Source organism: Haliotis rubra, unplaced genomic scaffold, assembly GCF_003918875.1.
Source record: "Haliotis rubra isolate DU_JTF1 unplaced genomic scaffold, ASM391887v1 Scf834, whole genome shotgun sequence".
Lineage (NCBI taxonomy): Eukaryota > Metazoa > Mollusca > Gastropoda > Lepetellida > Haliotidae > Haliotis > Haliotis rubra.
The window spans coordinates 180428-199328 of NW_025767562.1; the positions used below are offsets into that span (position 1 = coordinate 180428).

Consider the following 18901-nt stretch of genomic DNA (forward strand, 5'->3'; position numbering starts at 1 on the left):
TGGTGAAGGCGTGGGGAACTCTTTTCCAGTGAGTGTATTGTTGAAAGAGACTCGTGGGGTGGTCCAAGCATCATGGTGTAGGGTGCAATCGGTCTGAACCAGATGGGTTCCAAAATGTCGGTCCAGGATGAGGAAATGACGTGACAGCTGCTCGTTATATTGACTAAGTCATAAAACCCCACGTTGTACCACATTTTGAACGTTACAGAAATCACATCTTCCAGCAACACAACGCTCGTGTCCACACTGCCAGAGTAACATTGGACTTCCTAAAACAACATGGCATCCAAACTCTACACTAGCCTGCACTCAGTCTTGATTTAAGTCCAATAGAACAGCTTTGAGACGAGATTCAAAGAAGACTGAATGACCGCCACCCAAGGCCGACAACTGCTGCTGGACACGATCAGAGTATGGACCCTAAGTGCCTATGGCCTTCATCAACCGGCTAATTCATTCCATGTACAGACGATGCAGCGCTTTCATCGATGCTTATAGAGGCCACACACAATACTGACTTTGGGGTATCTTAATGGTACCATTTTTGGTGATTTTGCTTGTGTGAACTCTAAATGTCATTCCCCAAAATTTGTTAACCATAATTGTCAAGTTTGAACTCAATCCTCCGTTTTGATTTTTCATTAGAGTGAATTAAAGTGAGTGCTTTAAGAAACCGCTATCAGTGCGACATTTCTTTTGTGGTTCAGTATATATATATATGGTTTAATCGAATGTGAATTTCTCCACTAACTTGGGGGAACCAACTGCAAACCTTATGCCGATGAATTGCACGAGGATGATGCATCAAATTCCTGAAGCGTATATGCAAATATGGTGCACGGGAACAGCTGCGTTTTGGTGTAAAGTTTTGTTCAGAATTTGCCAATTTTCACTGAGTTTCATCATTTATTGAACTCATGACAATAATTTTTCAACGTTACGAATCAGTTCATGTGTAAACAGTACCTTTTAACAGTATGGAATATTTTGCAAAATCTAGTTTAGAACAGTTCACTGAAGTAAGTGGCTAAACGTTTGATGGGTAGTACATGATGTTCAGATCATGATCTACATTTTGACAAATAAAACAAATTCTGATAATGGAATATATATTTATTTGAATACAGACACATGACATTTTAAAGGACAGTATGATAGAGGATGATCTATTTCACAGACGAGCAACACTAAGAAATATTTCAAGCAGACAATATACGTTTCAAAATGGTAAATAAATTACTAGTTGGTGTCGGGTCCAGATTCGATATAGCTGGAATATTGCTGTGGGTGGCATTATAGAAGAACAAATAAACAAGCAATGACGCTTCACAACAACACGTGCAAAGGGGAGATACTTCCATATCCTGATACAGTGAGTGAGTGAATATGATTTTAAGCCGCTTTCAGCAATACAATATTCCAGCAATGTCACGGTGGAGAACACCCGAAATGGGCTTCACACATTGTACCCATGTGGGGAATCGAACCCGTGTCTTCAGCGTGAGGAGCGGACGCTTTAACCCACCCCCACCCCCTTCTGATACAGAGGAGGGTTACACTTGAATTGTCACATGTTCGCCAATGGATAGGTAATTATTATGTACACCCCCCTTGAAATCAATGAAACTCTGTCGAACAACTGTTGACGATGCCCAATAGTTGGGATTCCCAACTTCTGGTACCAGGAATGGGCTTCACAAATTGTACATTTTCAATGAGAGCATAGCTTTTTATTCATATGGCAGCTGTGGCCCAGATAAACTGCGTATCCGGGTAAAATACGCATGGAAAATTTACATTTACGGATTGAAAATAATTGTTGAGTACCAATTACGCATTTAAAATGTTACATACGCAAAATGTTTAAAACAAATGCGTACGGAATATTTTTATAAAAATCGCTTGCGTAATGAAAAAGACATCGATTGCTATCAAGTTGTACTGATAGTATAGGACTAGTGTTGTACTGTCAGTATAGAATGAGTGATTTTTTCATGAAATCATTTCCATTATATTTAAGTTGGTTTTGATTAGGTATGACATAAGGCAGAACATACCTACTCAATGTCATAATACTTAGGTGAGTAAAATGACCGAAATACGCACATATTTGAAAGCTGTGGGTAACGGAAAATGAAATACCCACTCAATATTCATAATACCCACTCCAAAAAAATACAGTGGGTACAGTACCCACATGAGCTAAATCTTATCTGGAGCCATATTATGGGTATGAAAGTACTTCAGCACGACGTTTTTATAAAGCTTAAGGTTTATGTGCATGGACCGGTGTCAGGGTAATATTAGTATGACCTGAGACTTTAATGGCAGCTTACTGTTATATAGATATAGTGATGGCTTATTTACCTTGATAATCTGAATAAACTGATAGTTAATTAGATAGAAAGTGTTTTTACTCGTAAAAACTGATGTCTCCCCCTTCACCCAATTAAGGTTGAGACCTCAAACAATTCATTAATTCTTTCAATTCCAAAAAGTGCATCAACTATTGAATATTTTAAGGACAAGGGAACGTTTGGGTTGTATTATCTGCTCTTGGATTGATACGGACGTTTTACCAATCAATTACTTATGCCTAATTGGATTATTAATTGCCTTCTAATATCATGAGATAAACAACTGCGGCTCGCTACGTCCTTGCTGCCTGTCGAGGTAACGTAATAACAATAAGGAACATCGATTGGGAATTACGATGTACAATTGAAAGAGAGAGCACGATTACAGATGTCAGGAGGCAATGGGACTTTCTGACACATATGGTATTTAATAACATAACAGAGCCACTTATACAATGTCACTGTGGCACTGGATGTCATATGTATGAAAAACACGTTAATAAATAATGATGCTATATAAGTATATATGAACGTAACAGGGAGACTTATATATACTAGGCACATAAAGAAACTGTGCATACAACAATTTAAAATCTAAATTTATTAAACCTGTGTAGACACATAAGAATTTAAACTCAGAGATTAGTGACATGTATCCAACATGTATGCACGTGCCACGTTCCGTGACGTCAGTGGGTTCGTCCTTGAGACGTGCAATACGTTGTTGCACGTGCATTCCGGGAAAGAGAAACAGAGCAAATGAATGCCACACAATACTGTCACTTTGGAAAGCTCAACCCCTGCCCTTGCGATCGTTCAAAAAATTAAACGGCTATTGAAACGCATAGCATGCCAAGGCTCACGTCTGCACAACGTCATGAGGCCATTGGGATGGTCCGTGGGGGAATGTCTCAACGACAAGTGGCTGCACATTTCCACTGCCACCGGAACACCATTTCTGCACTGGTGAGACGCTACCAGAACACAAATGACGTCATCGATCGGCCTCGTTCTGGACGTCCACGTGTAACAAGCCAAGACAGGACATATGGATAAGGGTGACCCATCTTCGACACAGGTTTCAGACTGCAGTGATGACTGCCCGAACCATCCCAGGACTTCGCCGTATCCACCCCAACACAGTTCGACAACGTTTACGTCATCACGGGATCAGACCACGACGTCCCGCCATACGGCCTATCCTGACACAACGTCATCGACAAGCTCGCCGAATATGGTGCCGAAATCATGTCCGCAGACCCTTGTTTTGGTGGAGAAATGTTGGTTTTACAGATGAGTCCAGGTTTAACATTTCCCATAGTGATGGACGTCAACGTGCCTATAGACGCGTGGGAGAACGTTATGCACAGGCCTGTGTCTTGGAGAGGAATCGCTTTGGTGGTGATTCCGTGATGATTTGGGGTGGAATAACAGCACGCCAAAGAACTCCTTTGGTGATTGTTCAGGGCAACTTAACTGGTGTGGGCTACAGGGATCAGATTCTTCGACCTGTGGCAATTCCTTTTCTGCAACGTCATGGCCCTGGGTTAACATTCCAACAGGACAATGCCCGCCCTCATACGGCAAGGGTTGCTATGGATTTCTTGCAACACCACAACGTTGACTTACTGCCTTGGCCTGCAAATTCACCGGATCTCTCCCCGATAGAGCATGTTTGGGACGAGATGGATCGACGTCTACGCCGTCTTCCTCATCCGCCAGATAACGTCCTTGACCTTGCAACAGAACTTGAGAGAATCTGGCGTGACATCCCACAAGCCTTCCTTGCACGTTTGATAGGCTCTATGCGTCGTCGATGCACTGCTGTTCTCAATGCCGATGGTGGACATACCCGTTATGAGCTTGTGATATGGTCGTTTGAACCCTGTCCCGCTTGTGGACTCGTGACGTCATTGTGATTGACTTTTCAATTGAAATTCTCCCGACTTGTTATGGTCTCATGATCCCTCCATCAAAGTTTATATGTACATTTGACATTGTTATCGTACTTATCAACTGGGATAATATTTTGACAATGCACAGTTTCTTTATGTGGCTAGTATAGTTCCTGTTGTCAGAATTAACAGTGACTTTGAAACACGACTTGACATATCACCAAATACGATTTGGGGTTCCTCTGTACATAATTCATAAGATTATACAAACTTTATAATGCAAAACACTAATCTGAGCCAAACGCAGCGACATAGGCTGGCTGTCACACAATTAAAATGGCTGGTGTCACCGAAACGTGTAGCTCGGCCCTGATAACAAATTCACAAAAGAATGGATAATTAACAATCGTCAAGGGATTGTGATCAATCCGTTGAAGGACAAAGGTAAGATTAACCCATACCAATTAAAAATCCCTGAAAAGGTAACAAGATCGTGTTGATAGGCACGTTGTTGACACAGGCCCTCGGGTCGTTGCGAGGATTAAAGGTGTTTAAAAAAACATAAAACATTTCAGATGACCCCCGACTCGAAATGCTTCACAGTACAATACATTATGACAAGGCCTTGTCATAATGTATTGTACTGTGTAGCATTGCGAGTCAGGGGTCATCTCAAAATGATTTTTGTTTAATCTTTAATCTTCGCAAAGACACGATAGCCTGTGGTTGTTGGCATGGTTCTTACCAAGTAGAATGAGTGAGTGAGTGGTTCCAGGTAAAGCCTACAAACCTACTAGGTCCTTCAGTTGTCATTTCTCTCTTCTGGGATGTTCTCGCTTTGCAAGCATTGTTGCTAACAATGTCACATGGTGTAATAGGCCGCGGAAACGATGGCTATTTTCGTGATAAAGAAGTACTCTTTTACCTCATTCGGGTAACTGTCTGTGAAATTGTGTATGGCAGATCCATCCACAACAAGCTGCAAAGAATCAAGTGTATCATATTTGCTTTATATATTGTAAGAAGGCTGTTAATCGTTCATTTTCGTGTCTAATCTCTTCTGTGTCATGATCGTGGGACGTAACGTGCAATAGTAATTCAAAAGAGAGATTATAGTCCAGTTGGCTCAAAAGCGGACCGAAGAATTGTAATCGAAAACTCGAAAACTAATTTACATGTAATAATCAACGAAACGCTCATCATAATCAAAACATTAGACCATCTCTGTGATATTTTTTCAGAATTTATGTCATCAAAATAAAAAAAACCGTTGTTAAACAAACTATTGTTACAATTTTGACACAGTTCACTATTTCTTAGGATGGAGTAGTGCAAAGACAGGAACAGCCAGGTGTACGCGAAGCACGTGCACATGTGCCTACAAAGTTATTGATTCATTTGCCTGTGCTGTGCCGTCTCCATCCTTTCTCGCACACCTGGCTGTTCCCCTCTTTGCATTTCTCCCTCGTAACAAATGGTGAAATGTGTAAAAATGTTAATGACTGTTTGTTAAACAACTTTCTTATTTTTAGGACATAAATTCTGCAAACACTCATGGCGTTGGTCTGATGTTTTGATTATGATCAGCGTTTCATTGAGTATTATACGTTTATTAGTTTTCCAGTTAGATTGCAATTCATCGGTCCGCTTTTGAGCCAAACAGACCATAGGTATTCTTGCCATGTCAGGCGCTGGTAGTTTTTTATCTCTTGTCAAAAATTTGGATAATCTGAATTATCCTCCCACTTTGATGTGACACTTAAACCAACCTAACATTATTTATTATTATTATATGATATTTATATAGCGCACATATCCTGGCGCTAACATACCCAAATGAGACAACGATTTAGGATGGTGATGGTATATCAATGTATGGGACATGGACAATTATGTGTGGCTTGACTTTGCAACCTCTCACAGCTGGGAACATCTGAAAATGTGTTGGACATTGTGTATGCTCATCAGTCGATACTTGCCTCCGCCGTATAAACACACATATATATTTACAGACCAATTCCACACAAATCGGAAACACGTCCACCTATTGCGTAAATGCAAAAAGAATTAATTACTGACTAAATCAGATTTTGACAAAGCAAGTAGAACGCGTGAGAAAGAACATACCATGTACATTCCTTGGTCCAGTCGTATCTCCACCAGAGACTCGGTACCCACTGCCATTGGGACAGGCGTTATTGTCGTTTCCGGTCCCCAAACACCCGCGAAGCGTGAGGCAAATACCATAGTGTTTGTATCCAGTCGGAAGGAGATATGACACAAGATATTGGACCCTCCGCGAAAGGCCATGTTTACACTGAAAGAGTGGGATAAACTGTAAGTGTGTTCATAGGAACATTTTTCCAGACCGAACACAAAACAAGATTGCGGTTCTTCCAGGTTTTCTGTTTGATCGGAAATCATCATTCGAAATTCGTTGGCGATGAAAAAATGTTCAGGCGTTTGTGCGAAACAACAACTCATCTTGAGGTACGAAATGACATTATATACAAGATTGGATTCTTACTTTGACGTATGAAGAGTGGAACATCGCAACGTCGTCACAACGTTATAACAACGTTCCTTATAACACGGTGTCACGATAGAGTTGAATTTTCACTTTGAGATTCTTTCATCACTATTCAGCTACAGCTTCAGAAAACACACGATCAAAATAACATGCAAATTCACGAATAAACATTCAAGGAAATTTCTGCTCTCTTTCTTATGCACTTGTAGCAGGATCAGATGTCAATTGAGACATATTAGATTTTATTGTTATCAGGTGAAGGTGGTTTATGTAGTTATAAAATTATGCAAATAAAAAGTATAAACTCCAAAAATATGTTTAAAATTTCATTGGTGAAGTGTTGTTTAGTAAACATGGTGGTTGCCTGCAGTTAGATTTACAAAGCTCATAAAAGGGTTTTGTTGGGGGTTTGTTAGTAAATTTCTATGTGTTTGAGGTGCATCTTAATTATGCCCCTTTATGAGATATTGTCATCACTAAGTGAGGTGGTTCATTCTGACCTCAATTTCACATTGTGTGTAATGTGACCAGAGATTAAGTCTCTGATTGGGTACAAGTATTTTTAGGCATATTAAATACCCTGAATGTCCAAGCATATGGCACTTAGTATCCAGCCTTGCACAGCACAGCATCAACAGCACTGTTACTTGCTACAGAAGGGTAGTTTTAATATATAGTCTTTTTGTTTAAATACACTAAAGTTAGAAGTTGTCATTTACATTACGCTTGAATGAAACTTAGGAAATACTACAAATAAATAATTAGCAAACTATTTCAAGCATAACATGAAACTGTAGTGTATGTACTTCTGTGTTTCCTTTGCAATTGCGTGAAATTGGCAAATGTTGTTTGCAGGCGCCAAACAGGGTAGAATTGTAAACTTCATTCCATTCCATAAATAGGTAAGGTATATTTTCCTTCAGTGCACTGTGTGAATGTTTTGACTGTGGTGTGTATTTGTGTGACATGACTATATTGTAATTAAAGCAACCTGTGAAATATTGAGACCTGTTTGTTATATAGAACATTCTCCTAGAACGGTTTTACTGTCCATTGCTAATTTGTCAAATGTTTCATGGTGATGTTTTGTGGATTCTGTGAATCACTGACTACACTCCGCAATAAATGTCCTCACGCCTATCAGCAGCGTTGTTGTTTTCAAAAGCTGGTCACATTCTGCTCACTATTGGGAAAACTGACAACTATACATACTCTTCTCTTGCGCTGAAGGAAGCAGACACCTGTATTACTTATTACACCTTCTTTATAACAGCTAGGTCATTGGAGTATACACTGAATTAAGCAACTGTAAGACAAAACATCCATCCCGTTACCAATGCCATCAGTATCATCATTCACCGTTCTTGAACCCCATCAGATAATGCAGCAAATACAAAGTGCCAACTCATGTGCTTGCAGTTTGCACATTTTTCGTGTAACGATGAGCTGCATGTGCGGTTGAGAAAGGATGAGATTTGTAATGCGGATGCCATCTGATGCCTCCCCAAGGCTTATTTAATGCAGCAACTGTATGTGATACAACAGCAGCACATATGGTGCCCCAGGCGACATCATAAATCAGGAAAGTGGTTGACGGCAGGTTATCGTTAAACAACACGAAACCAGTGACTATGTGTTGGCTACTGAACGAGCCAGTCCACAACGTTCAAACAGTATGAGTAAAGCTCTGTCATGGTGATGCTACTGAACGAGCCAGTCCACAACATTCAAACAGTATGAGTAAAGCTCTGTCATGGTGATGCTACTGAACGGGCCAGTCCACAACATTCAAACAGTATGAGTAAAGCTCTGTCATGGTGATGCTACTGAACGAGCCAGTCCACAACGTTCAAACAGTATGAGTAAAGCTCTGTCATGGTGATGCTACTGAACGGGCCAGTCCACAACAACATTCAAACAGTATCCACAACATTCAAACAGTATGAAAGCTCTGTCATGGTGATGCTACTGAACGAGCCAGTCCACAACATTCAAACAAAGCTCTGTCATGTATGCCAGTACAAGTTCAAACAGTATGAGTAAAGCTCTGTCATGGTGATGCTACTGAACGAGCCAGTCCACAACGTTCAAACAGTATGAGTAAAGCTCTGTCATGGTGATGCTACTGAACGAGCCAGTCCACAACATTCAAACAGTATGAGTAAAGCTCTGTCATGGTGATGCTACTGAACGAGCCAGTCCACAACATTCAAACAGTATGAGTAAAGCTCTGTCATGGTGACACGCTATCGATCAAGTCACTATTTCTTTCTTGGCTGAGTCACAAGCTGGTGACCAACTCTCGAATTCATGGGGTTCATAAACACACTCAGTGCATGTAAAATAATATTTTGATTGCCAACACTTAATCCTTTAGTCAAACTAATTCTGAGAGGAGTGTCAATACTTTACTTTGCAACGGCCGTAGGCGTGACGTTTACTGCTACTGTGAAGTTCCTGGAATTCCCACACGGTAAGTCCAGCCGGACGCTAATTCCCTGTGGAAACTTAGAAAACGTTATACATAACATATACAACTCACACTTTGATAAGGGTCACACAAATTCACAAGTTTAGTTAAATGTGGATTTATAATATGAAATTGTATCCATTTAAAACTGGATAAATGATAATATGGTCACCCTTCTTTAGGCAGACAGACACTTTATTCTAACCTTATGCACTTGATACATGAGCAACCATAAACATATTTTTCATGGCACCAATCAACCATTTTGCAAATCATGGAACGAGTCATTGACAAATAAACAACACCTGTCAATAGCAAGTATGGGATCCACAAGAAGCAATGACATACTGAAACCTAGGAGCCATGCTTACAATAAGCTTAGATATTTAAACCAAGTTTGACCCCACATCATAGTTATCTATTGATATCTATGATTTGATCCTTAGCGAAGTGTGAATAGTATATTTGTTCTACGCCAAGTTGCTGCACCTATTTCTCAATACTCACTTATTACACGTTATGTGTCCATTATAAAAAAGTTACATGAATAAGTTGGATGGGTAATAAATATGCAAATCATACAATTATACATACTTAAAGGCGATATTTGTTTGTGCTCTTAGGTGGTGTTTATTTAGCGGGCTATAAAGTTATATAGCATAAAATTCCTCTGTCTTGGCAGCATCGAACTGTTGGACACACATTTGTATTGCCGACGAAAACAGATACAAAATCGTATACATATATTGTTTTACGTATGTCTTTTCTGTTTCCAGCACCTCGTTATTTTGCGATTCTGAATGGAATCATAATAAACACTAACTTCCTCACAGCATGTCTCCCATCTGTTGTCGAGTTACTTGCAAACGTCTTACCAGTTAAATTTGAACAAAAGGCCAGGAACGGAACCAATTCCAAATGTCAAATTCGATTGAGCTCTTCTAGATCTTGTAAACTGCTGCACTACGTGTCATTATAGTTTTGAGCATGCATAGGTCTCTCCTGTCCTTATTGTGAAAACTTAAATAACATACCCTTCTTACCGGGTTCTTCATTGTTGGTTATGATTATATCAAGCACGGGTTTCATATAGAAGATATTATTTCATAGATCTCACCTCTCCTTCTTATGAAAACTTGAATAACATAACCGTCTTACCGGGGTGTCCCAGATGTACCGAGCGCACGGGCCGACAGGTCCATTCCATTTTCCTGTTGACTGACAAACTCTGCTGTTACTTGTGGTGCACAACATGAAGTTGTCCCTGCAAGTGTAGACTGCAACCGCTCCTTCGTACACACCATCATAATGCACCTCAGCATTGGCAACAGTAGGTGGGGCACCACAGCCTTGAAACTCTGTCAAGAGAACATGGGTCAGTTGAAACTGGGTATAGCGTCGCGTTCGAGATTACTTGAACAGTAAAAGACATTTTGATTTTACTATAACATATTGGCCATTTTCCTTGTGAGGTCAGTTGTAATGGGGTTGAAATGTTACTTTTTAGATTATTGTTACAGTTGCACTTTCATGACTTTTGACTATTTTAAACTGCTTGTCCGCTGAGATGCCATGGCACTGGTTAACCTGGATACTCAACAGGAATCAGTCCTCACTTTGTTCGATACCATCTTTTAAGTTCCTTAGGTTTGACCAAACAATCGCCCCAAGCAGTGACTGCGTCCTGAAGTAAATTGGTACAAGCATTTTCTCTGGATGCTGCTGCTTCTTGATGTCAGTCCAAGCCGAACGATGTCAGTAAAATTATGAACAAAACAGAAGAATGACCTTATCAGTTTGCGATAATAGCTCACCTGTTTCACACGATGCACGACTGAGTCGATCTACATGACATCTGGACTTTGGGCAAGGTGTATCCGAACAGGCGCCAGCGAGAGACTGTTTAAAACAATGAATTCTTGCGATTATTTCGTCGTTTCCAATAAAAAAAAATATCCGAACAAGCACCAGCGAGAAACTGTTTAAAACAATGAAATCTTGCGATAATTAGGTCGTTTCCAATACACAAACTAACGGTGGTGGAAATGTTCCCAAACCAGTATCTCTACCTCTGTTGCATCTGTTGAAACTCCGACAGCTATCACTTGGGTGAAAACAGATAAATACTCTGTAATTAACATATCTCCCTCTGTTACTGAATCTATTGCTTCTTGTCGTCCTCAATCTGTTCCTGTTCACTCTCAAGCTCAGACGCAACGTCCAAAACCATCTACTACTATTAACAACGCCAGCAAGACAGTTGATGACACAAAACATCAGAATATAAATGGGCTTTGTGATCCGGCACAATTTGTTTAAATAAATATCAAATCTTGGAAGACATGGATGAGTCACCATTCCCCGTGGATGCAACAGAAGCAGGTTTTCCACGGACCTAGCAAAGTAGATCGCCCGTCCTGCCATCGTCAATATCATGATAACTTCCCATCCCATAATACGGTGAAACTGCATAGCTTCTATGCAGAAGATGAACCTTCTCTTCAACAACGCCAATTCAAATTATCTCTTCAATATATCCCATAATTACGTCCATAAGACCCGTGAAGGTCCGGCTAGAATGAATCTTCAGTAACCCATGCTTGTCGTAACGACTAACGGGATCGGGTGGTCAGGCTCGCAGGCTTAGTTGACACGTCATCGGTTCCCAATTGCGTAGATCGATGCTCATGCTGTTGATCACTGGTGTGTGTCTGGTCCAGACTCGACTATTTACAGACTGCCGCCATAAAGCTGGAATATTGCTGAGTGCGGCGTAAAACTAACCTCACTCAAGTCCATTACATACTGCTTATGATACAGTTCTCAATCCACCGTATAAAGAACTGTTCCATAAAAACAAAACAAATTCCTCCACTGGGTATTTGGATTAGATCCCATATAACAGCTGCAAACATTGAACTGCATACTGTCTATGCGAATATATTTCCTATCGTTCCATTTTTACTGACGGATCTAAGTATGGTGGCATCGTGTCCAGTACCACTGCCTTTTTCCGTTTACCAGACAATAGTCCAAGGCGATATTGACAGCCTTGGGAAACATTGAAAAACAGTGCCTTTATAAACAAAGTGTGTTATTTTCTGATTCATTGTCTTGTCTTAAGACAATGTTTTCAGACCATCTTGTCATCTTGGATATATTGGAACTATACAATGATCTTGCCTCTGGCAAATACGACATTGTCTTCTGTTGTTTGCCCAGCCATGTTGGCATTGTGGGTAACACAGCAAAGGCAGCATTCAACAACTCCACTTCCACTTCCATACAGAGATATGAAACCTCTCATCACCCTCCTACCATGCGGCAGCCAGCATAGTACATCGTCACATCTTGCACCGTCCATTCAATATAATTTACATATTTCTCAACTCTTATATTTTTGACGAGTCTACACAACTAATTAAACATCTTTGATAGAATGGTTTAGTTTCATTGAGAAAATATCCTTAAACATGTAATACTATTTCGATTTGCGTAGCGATCCTTTGTTTACGTAGGTTGTACGGCTCCACGTGCTGTCATCGAAGCTGATGGAGAGCAAACGATGCAGCCAGTTTGATATCTAAATATGTACTGTCATAGACCTTACTGTCGCAGTTGTGGAAGAATATATATGTAACAATGTAAAACATTATAAAGAGAGCGCCAAAAAGCTTTCGTGAGTCCAGTCTCTTCTTATTATGAATATGTGCGTTTGATTACAAACAAGAGAAAAGTCCGGTCACGTGATATGTAAATTAGCCTGTGGCAGTGATGTTATGTTAAGTCATCGCTGTGCCGGAGTGTGACCTCTCATTAGATCTTATATCCGCGCGATCTAATGCAAATGAAGTGAGACACTGAAGTAGGTGTCAATAAACTACATGCAATAAAAGCAACTACGTTGTGTATGTGTTACATCTACTTGGAATGTCAGTCTAGATTAAAAGAAGTCATTTTGCGACCATGTGATGTCGTACTGGCCATTCTCCTTACACATAGGAATACCTATTGAAAGCTGAGGATCCTCCTTTCCGTGTGTACTTGTGATGAGAGATTTCTCTCTCACAAGAGATGTAAATTAGATGATCATTCCACAACCTAAAAGATCGTTAAAGCAATGTGAATGCTCACTTACTTCTTGGCTATTTATGATAAATTGAACTTGTAGATAAGTTGTGATAACCGATGTGTGCTTTGAAATTAGGTTAGTATTATGATAAACTGAGACCAAAGATGGCTGGGACACTATGTGGGTTAAAGTGTAAAAATGTAGTGTAAAAGCATTGGTTACCCTTCTGCCATTGAGACATAAATCCATTGTTGTTCAAAGTAAATAATATTGTCGTGGGTTTTAGAATTTAGGTTGGTGTGTGTCTTTTAACATACAGCCACTGATACCCAAAGGGTTGACGCAAATCCTGCTGGGAAATCATGTAAGAATCAAAAGCACAGTAAGTCCCTTTGATCCCAAGTGAGGTGGTCAAACGTAAGGCTGTTTGTGGTTTATAGCCTGGTTTTAATTAAAAGGATGAATTTATTGATTACCTGAATTTCTGTCTTAATTTTCATCAAGTTGGTTATATTAATAAAAACACAGTGTGATATACTAAATTATTTTACTGTCCTTTGTCGACAGATATTTTCCAATGAGTATCTATGTTTTCATCGCTATATGGCAGTAATATTTTGCAGAGGCGATGTAAAGGTTTAACTCATTTAATCACTATATAGTTGAAAACACTGCAGACCGACGTATATGTCTAAAATTGGACTCTCCCAATAGAAAGCACTTGAAGTACTTTACTGTCAATGAGGATTTGGTTCAAATTTGTTGGAGGTAGCAATCCGTATCGGGTAGTTAACTCTTTAACTTGGTTGATACATGCCGTCGCATTCCGATGCCGATGAAGTAGATCATTGCATTTCCTGGTCCACATTTACTTATTCACAGACCGCAATCATATAGTTGGGATATTGTTGAGTTTGGCGTAAAAAAGAAACAAACTTTACGTTAAAGAAATTGAAACACAACTAACCAACACATTGTGAAATACACGAACAGACAAAAAGTACCTGTGCATAACATACACTTGCATAGAATATAAGTGAGAGCTCCAGATAAGATTTAGCTCATGTGGGTACTGTACCCACTGTATTTTTTTGGAGTGGGTATTATGAATGTTGAGTGGGTATTTCATTTTCCGTTACCCACTGCTTTCAGATATGTGCGTATTCCAGTCATTTACTCACCTAAGTATTACGTCATTGAGTAAGTTTACTAAGCAGGTATGTTCTGCCTTATGTCATACCTAATCAAAACCAACTTAAATATAATGGAAATGATTTCATAAAAAATCACTCATCCTATGCTGACAGTACAACACTAGTCCTATACTCACAGTACAACTTGATAGCAATCGATGTCTTTTTTTTTCATTACGCAAGCGATTTTTATAAATATTTTCCGTACGCATTTGTTTTAAACTTTTTGTGTATTTAACATTTTAAATGCGTAATTGGTACGCAACAATTATTTTTCAATGCGTAAATGGACATTTTCTATGCATATTTTACCCGGATACGCAGCTTATCTGGGCCTCTGTTAAGTTATTTGAAAAGTTATAAAAATATTGTAGCAAAGCTCTTTGCATGAAATTCGATGTGGCGTATTATGCGTGACAAGTGCACTTTGTGCACAGTGAACGAACTCACTTTATGCATGCTTTTTGACACCTGAAGTTCACACACCTGATATTGAAAATTGAAGAACGGTTGATTATTCTCTAGCCTCTGAATGTTGTGGAAAACACTTTAATGTCAACCTAAACTGCGCGTACATCATGCCGCGACTTACAGAAAATCAGCGTCTCCGCGCCGTGGGTATGGCCGTGGGACTGGAATTGCCCCAAATCAAGTGGCCAGACATGTGTGTGTCAATCGAAACACGATCTCATCTCTAGGGAGACATTTTCAACATATGGGAACACGAACCTCCGACCGGCCGCCCACGCATGGACGTTCGTCAGCAAGACAACCACATTATCCATCTAAGGAGTCAATTCCAGACTGCCAGTTCGACTGCCCGCCCCATTCCTGGCTTTCGTTCAATCAGTTTCAGGACTGTATGGGACCGAGGGAGCACAACATTTGACCCCAACGGCCTGCAGAATGTCCAATTTGGCAACTACGCCACCGAAGGGTGTAGACAGCATCTAAGGTACAGGAGACAAGATTGGAATGGTGTTTTGTTCACTGACGAGTCGAGATTTCATCTGGACAGATCAGATGGCAAAGCAAGAATCTACAGACGGCGAGGTGAACGGCATGCTGACGTGTGCGTTGTTCAACGTCGACAGTTTGGTGACGGAGGGTTAAGGTATGGTGGAGCATCACGTCTAATGTCGGACACAAATTGTCATTTGACAGGTCTGTGATCTGCGATACAGGGATGTGGATCATCAACACATGTGCAGCCGTTCAATCTGGGACAGAGACGTAACTTCACGCTTCAACAAGATAATGCCCGTCCACATGTCGCTCGTGTTGTGACAGATTTCCTGAGGCAGCCAAACATTCCGGTAACCCCTGGCCAGCTGTTTCTTTGGACCTGTCCCTTATGGAGCACGCTTGGGATGAAATGGCGCTACCTTTACGTCAAGCCCGGAATCAGTCATTGATGTTAGCTGAATTGGGACAAGCGTTGGTTCAGGAATGGAACAACATTCCCCAAGCTTTGTTCTATTGCTTAGTCTCGTCTATGCGTCGTCGTTGTCAATCCTGCATCAACGCCATTGGTTGACACACACGATAGTGAATTTGTGAACTGACTTTTAACACCACATCTCTTCAAGGGCGTGTCATGATGCCAAGTGCCAAATCATACAGATTTTGATAATATACCGTCAAAAGGTAAAGAACAAATAAACTTTGTTTTTTGTACTCTTTTAACTATTACATATGAAAGATGTGTGGTTAGTCTTATGCCGAACACCATATTCATTCTTAAAAAACTCGTGGTTAATTAATACCGAGCGATTAAATATTGCCCAAAAGTCGCCTGCTTCACTCTCGCCCGCCAACGAAACCACAGACAGGTTACGTAACTCTGTCGCCAGAGCACTGCAGTGACGTCATATGAGGACGGATTTTCAGTTAGTTGTATATAAAATGTAGCAAGCTCGTCATTTTGATGATTTCTTGACATCAACGAAGACATGCCGATTCGTTGATTTGTCGTCTATTGCTCCTAGGGGTAATATCTAGACATTTTATAGTTTGCCAATGTGAATCATAATTCGCACACACGCCCTAATGTATGTTGTCTGTCTCATTACACTTCACGGCGAAAACAATGATTCTGTTGAATGCGACGTCAAATGAAAAAAACAAAATGCAAATATTAAAATTAAAACAGATTAAAGTTATAGGAACAATGTCAGGCTATTACCTTGTTCGAGGAATATATCCATCAATATCCACAAAAACGAGTGATATGCCATTATCTGCAGTTGTTCCAAGTGATGTGTCTTTTAACAGTCTAATATACGAAAAAGTGATATATCGTTTCAGGTATTTCACATTGATGTATAGTCTCATTGGTCACCCAAGATAGCACACCTGGCAACTAATTGCATAAAGTCCGCCATTCTTTAAAAACAAGTAATTTAGTTAGCCAATAATGAGCAATCAATCCGTGTATTGGCGGTTAATCCTTTAAAACAAGGACTTTGAATTTTACGCAGACACAGACACGACAGAGTGTATTCAGTATAGATTAATAAATCTACATACATAAACACTACCTTTTGACAAATCCGCTGTGCAAGAAAAAAGTAATTAATCAATCAGCGTGTTAATCCTTTGATCAATGTTTATAATGTTGAGTATTTACTCCAGACACAAGAAATGCCAAATGGGAACCTTTGTCGGGTAATCTTAGTGGTGTTACCACTAATTATACCTGTTATAAATTCATTAACTGACCATCAAGTGAATGATGACAAATAACATGTGTAGGTTTATACCACCTAACACGGGTTACAACAAGGGAATGAATTGCTGTATTGCATGTGAAAACTTATGGGCTGAACTTCATTGTTGCATAAGAAATACATATAAGCATTTGCTGTGTGCTAAAACTGTATGTACCTATTTTACCTAAGTAAATTTTCAGATTCTTCTAGCAGTGGCAAAGTAGGGTTGTTTAGTTTACGGATTCAAATAAATATGTAAATATTTTATATCATACGTAATAGACATCATATGTTTACATGACATGATTAATATCGAGGTAAAAAAAGACATGGGATCAATTTGGATCAGTCATTATACCATCCAGGCATTAGAAACCTGAAAAAGCCATGACTGCTTTGATACTTTATTACAATCATATTTTCAAATAACTGCATCTGATGGGCATCCACCCTTCTTAATGTCGCACTGTTTAGGTTGAAGAAATTAACCGTAACCGTGATGAGCGAGGCTGATCATCGTTTTCACTATCACTAGCGTCTGGCTCGAACAAATAAGGCCTAGCGACACCAAGCAATTTTGACAGAATCGTCTATGAAAACAAGTTGTAACTCGGAAACTAGGCAAAGCAGGAGACAAAATTAAATGACAGTAGATTGTGATAACATATAGCTTTCATTTTTCACAACAGTTGTCACGATTTCAGGTTCATACAAACCTGTAAACCAGATAATTTACCCCCTGAAATGTACATGAATTCTGCATGGGCCCTCATATCTATTCCTCATATGACGTCACAGAGACGCGCCGCTCTGATTGGTTGAAATTTCGTTCACGGGTGAGAATTGTGCACTGTTGTCAAAAAGGTCGATTTAAGTTAATTAAAGATCGAAATGAGTAGTTTTAATGACGGGGTTTCATTTATAACGATGCCAATTAGTGATTTATGTATTTGTACCCCCCTAGAGTATATGTGATCTTTAAACAGTAATTAAGGAAAACACCACAAATCATGTTATTATCGTTTTGCATTATAAAATGGCATAACATCAAATAATGCACGCTTTCGTTATTCTAGTAGTATTGTCCTTATTACAATGTCCTCGTTTGTCAAAATGAAAGTAAGCAATATAATAATATACTAACGGTACCTTTGGCCAGTTGCTGATGTCGCTGTAGAGAAATCCTGGTTGGCTTGTGATGGCTACATGGTCGCTGCTGTTGCTGTTGAGTCCACAGGTGCGAGTCCTGGTTTCAAAGTTGAAGGACATGCAGACTGATGACATCAGACATTCTGAGGCACAGGAATAGACGGACGGTGACCTCACTTTCCTAAATACATAATGTTCCATGTGTGCATCTTTCTCCAGAACAGAAGATGCATTAAAGCAAGTGCCACAACAGCCCAATACTACCCAAGATAGGACAAGGACTCCGGTAAAGAGATTAAAATGCATCTTCCTGCTTTATGGGAAATGAGAAAGATATGGCAGGAGTATTATTAGTTAATTTGGAACTAACTAACAATCTCACGATGTCATTCTTCAAGTGGAACGTTGAAGCTTATAAGGGCAGAAGCTAAAAACGAATATGGTCAAATAGATACATGTCCATCCATCTTCGTGCCTTTAGGTAAAGAAAGCTATGTACAAGTCCTCAGTGAATATATCTATTG

At 39.8% G+C, this 18901-nt stretch overlaps 1 protein-coding gene across 1 annotated transcript in view; it reads right to left on the reverse strand.

The window, feature by feature from the left end:
• LOC124262387 overlaps positions 1–18584 on the reverse strand; it is a 44498-nt gene extending 25914 nt beyond the window's left edge. Inside the window, exon 1 of the mRNA XM_046696869.1 lies at positions 18378–18584. Coding sequence (XP_046552825.1) covers positions 18378–18578 — 201 coding nt within the window. The 5' untranslated portion in view covers positions 18579–18584. The remainder of the gene's footprint in view (positions 1–18377) is intronic.
• Between the last annotated feature and the right edge of the window lie 317 nt (positions 18585–18901).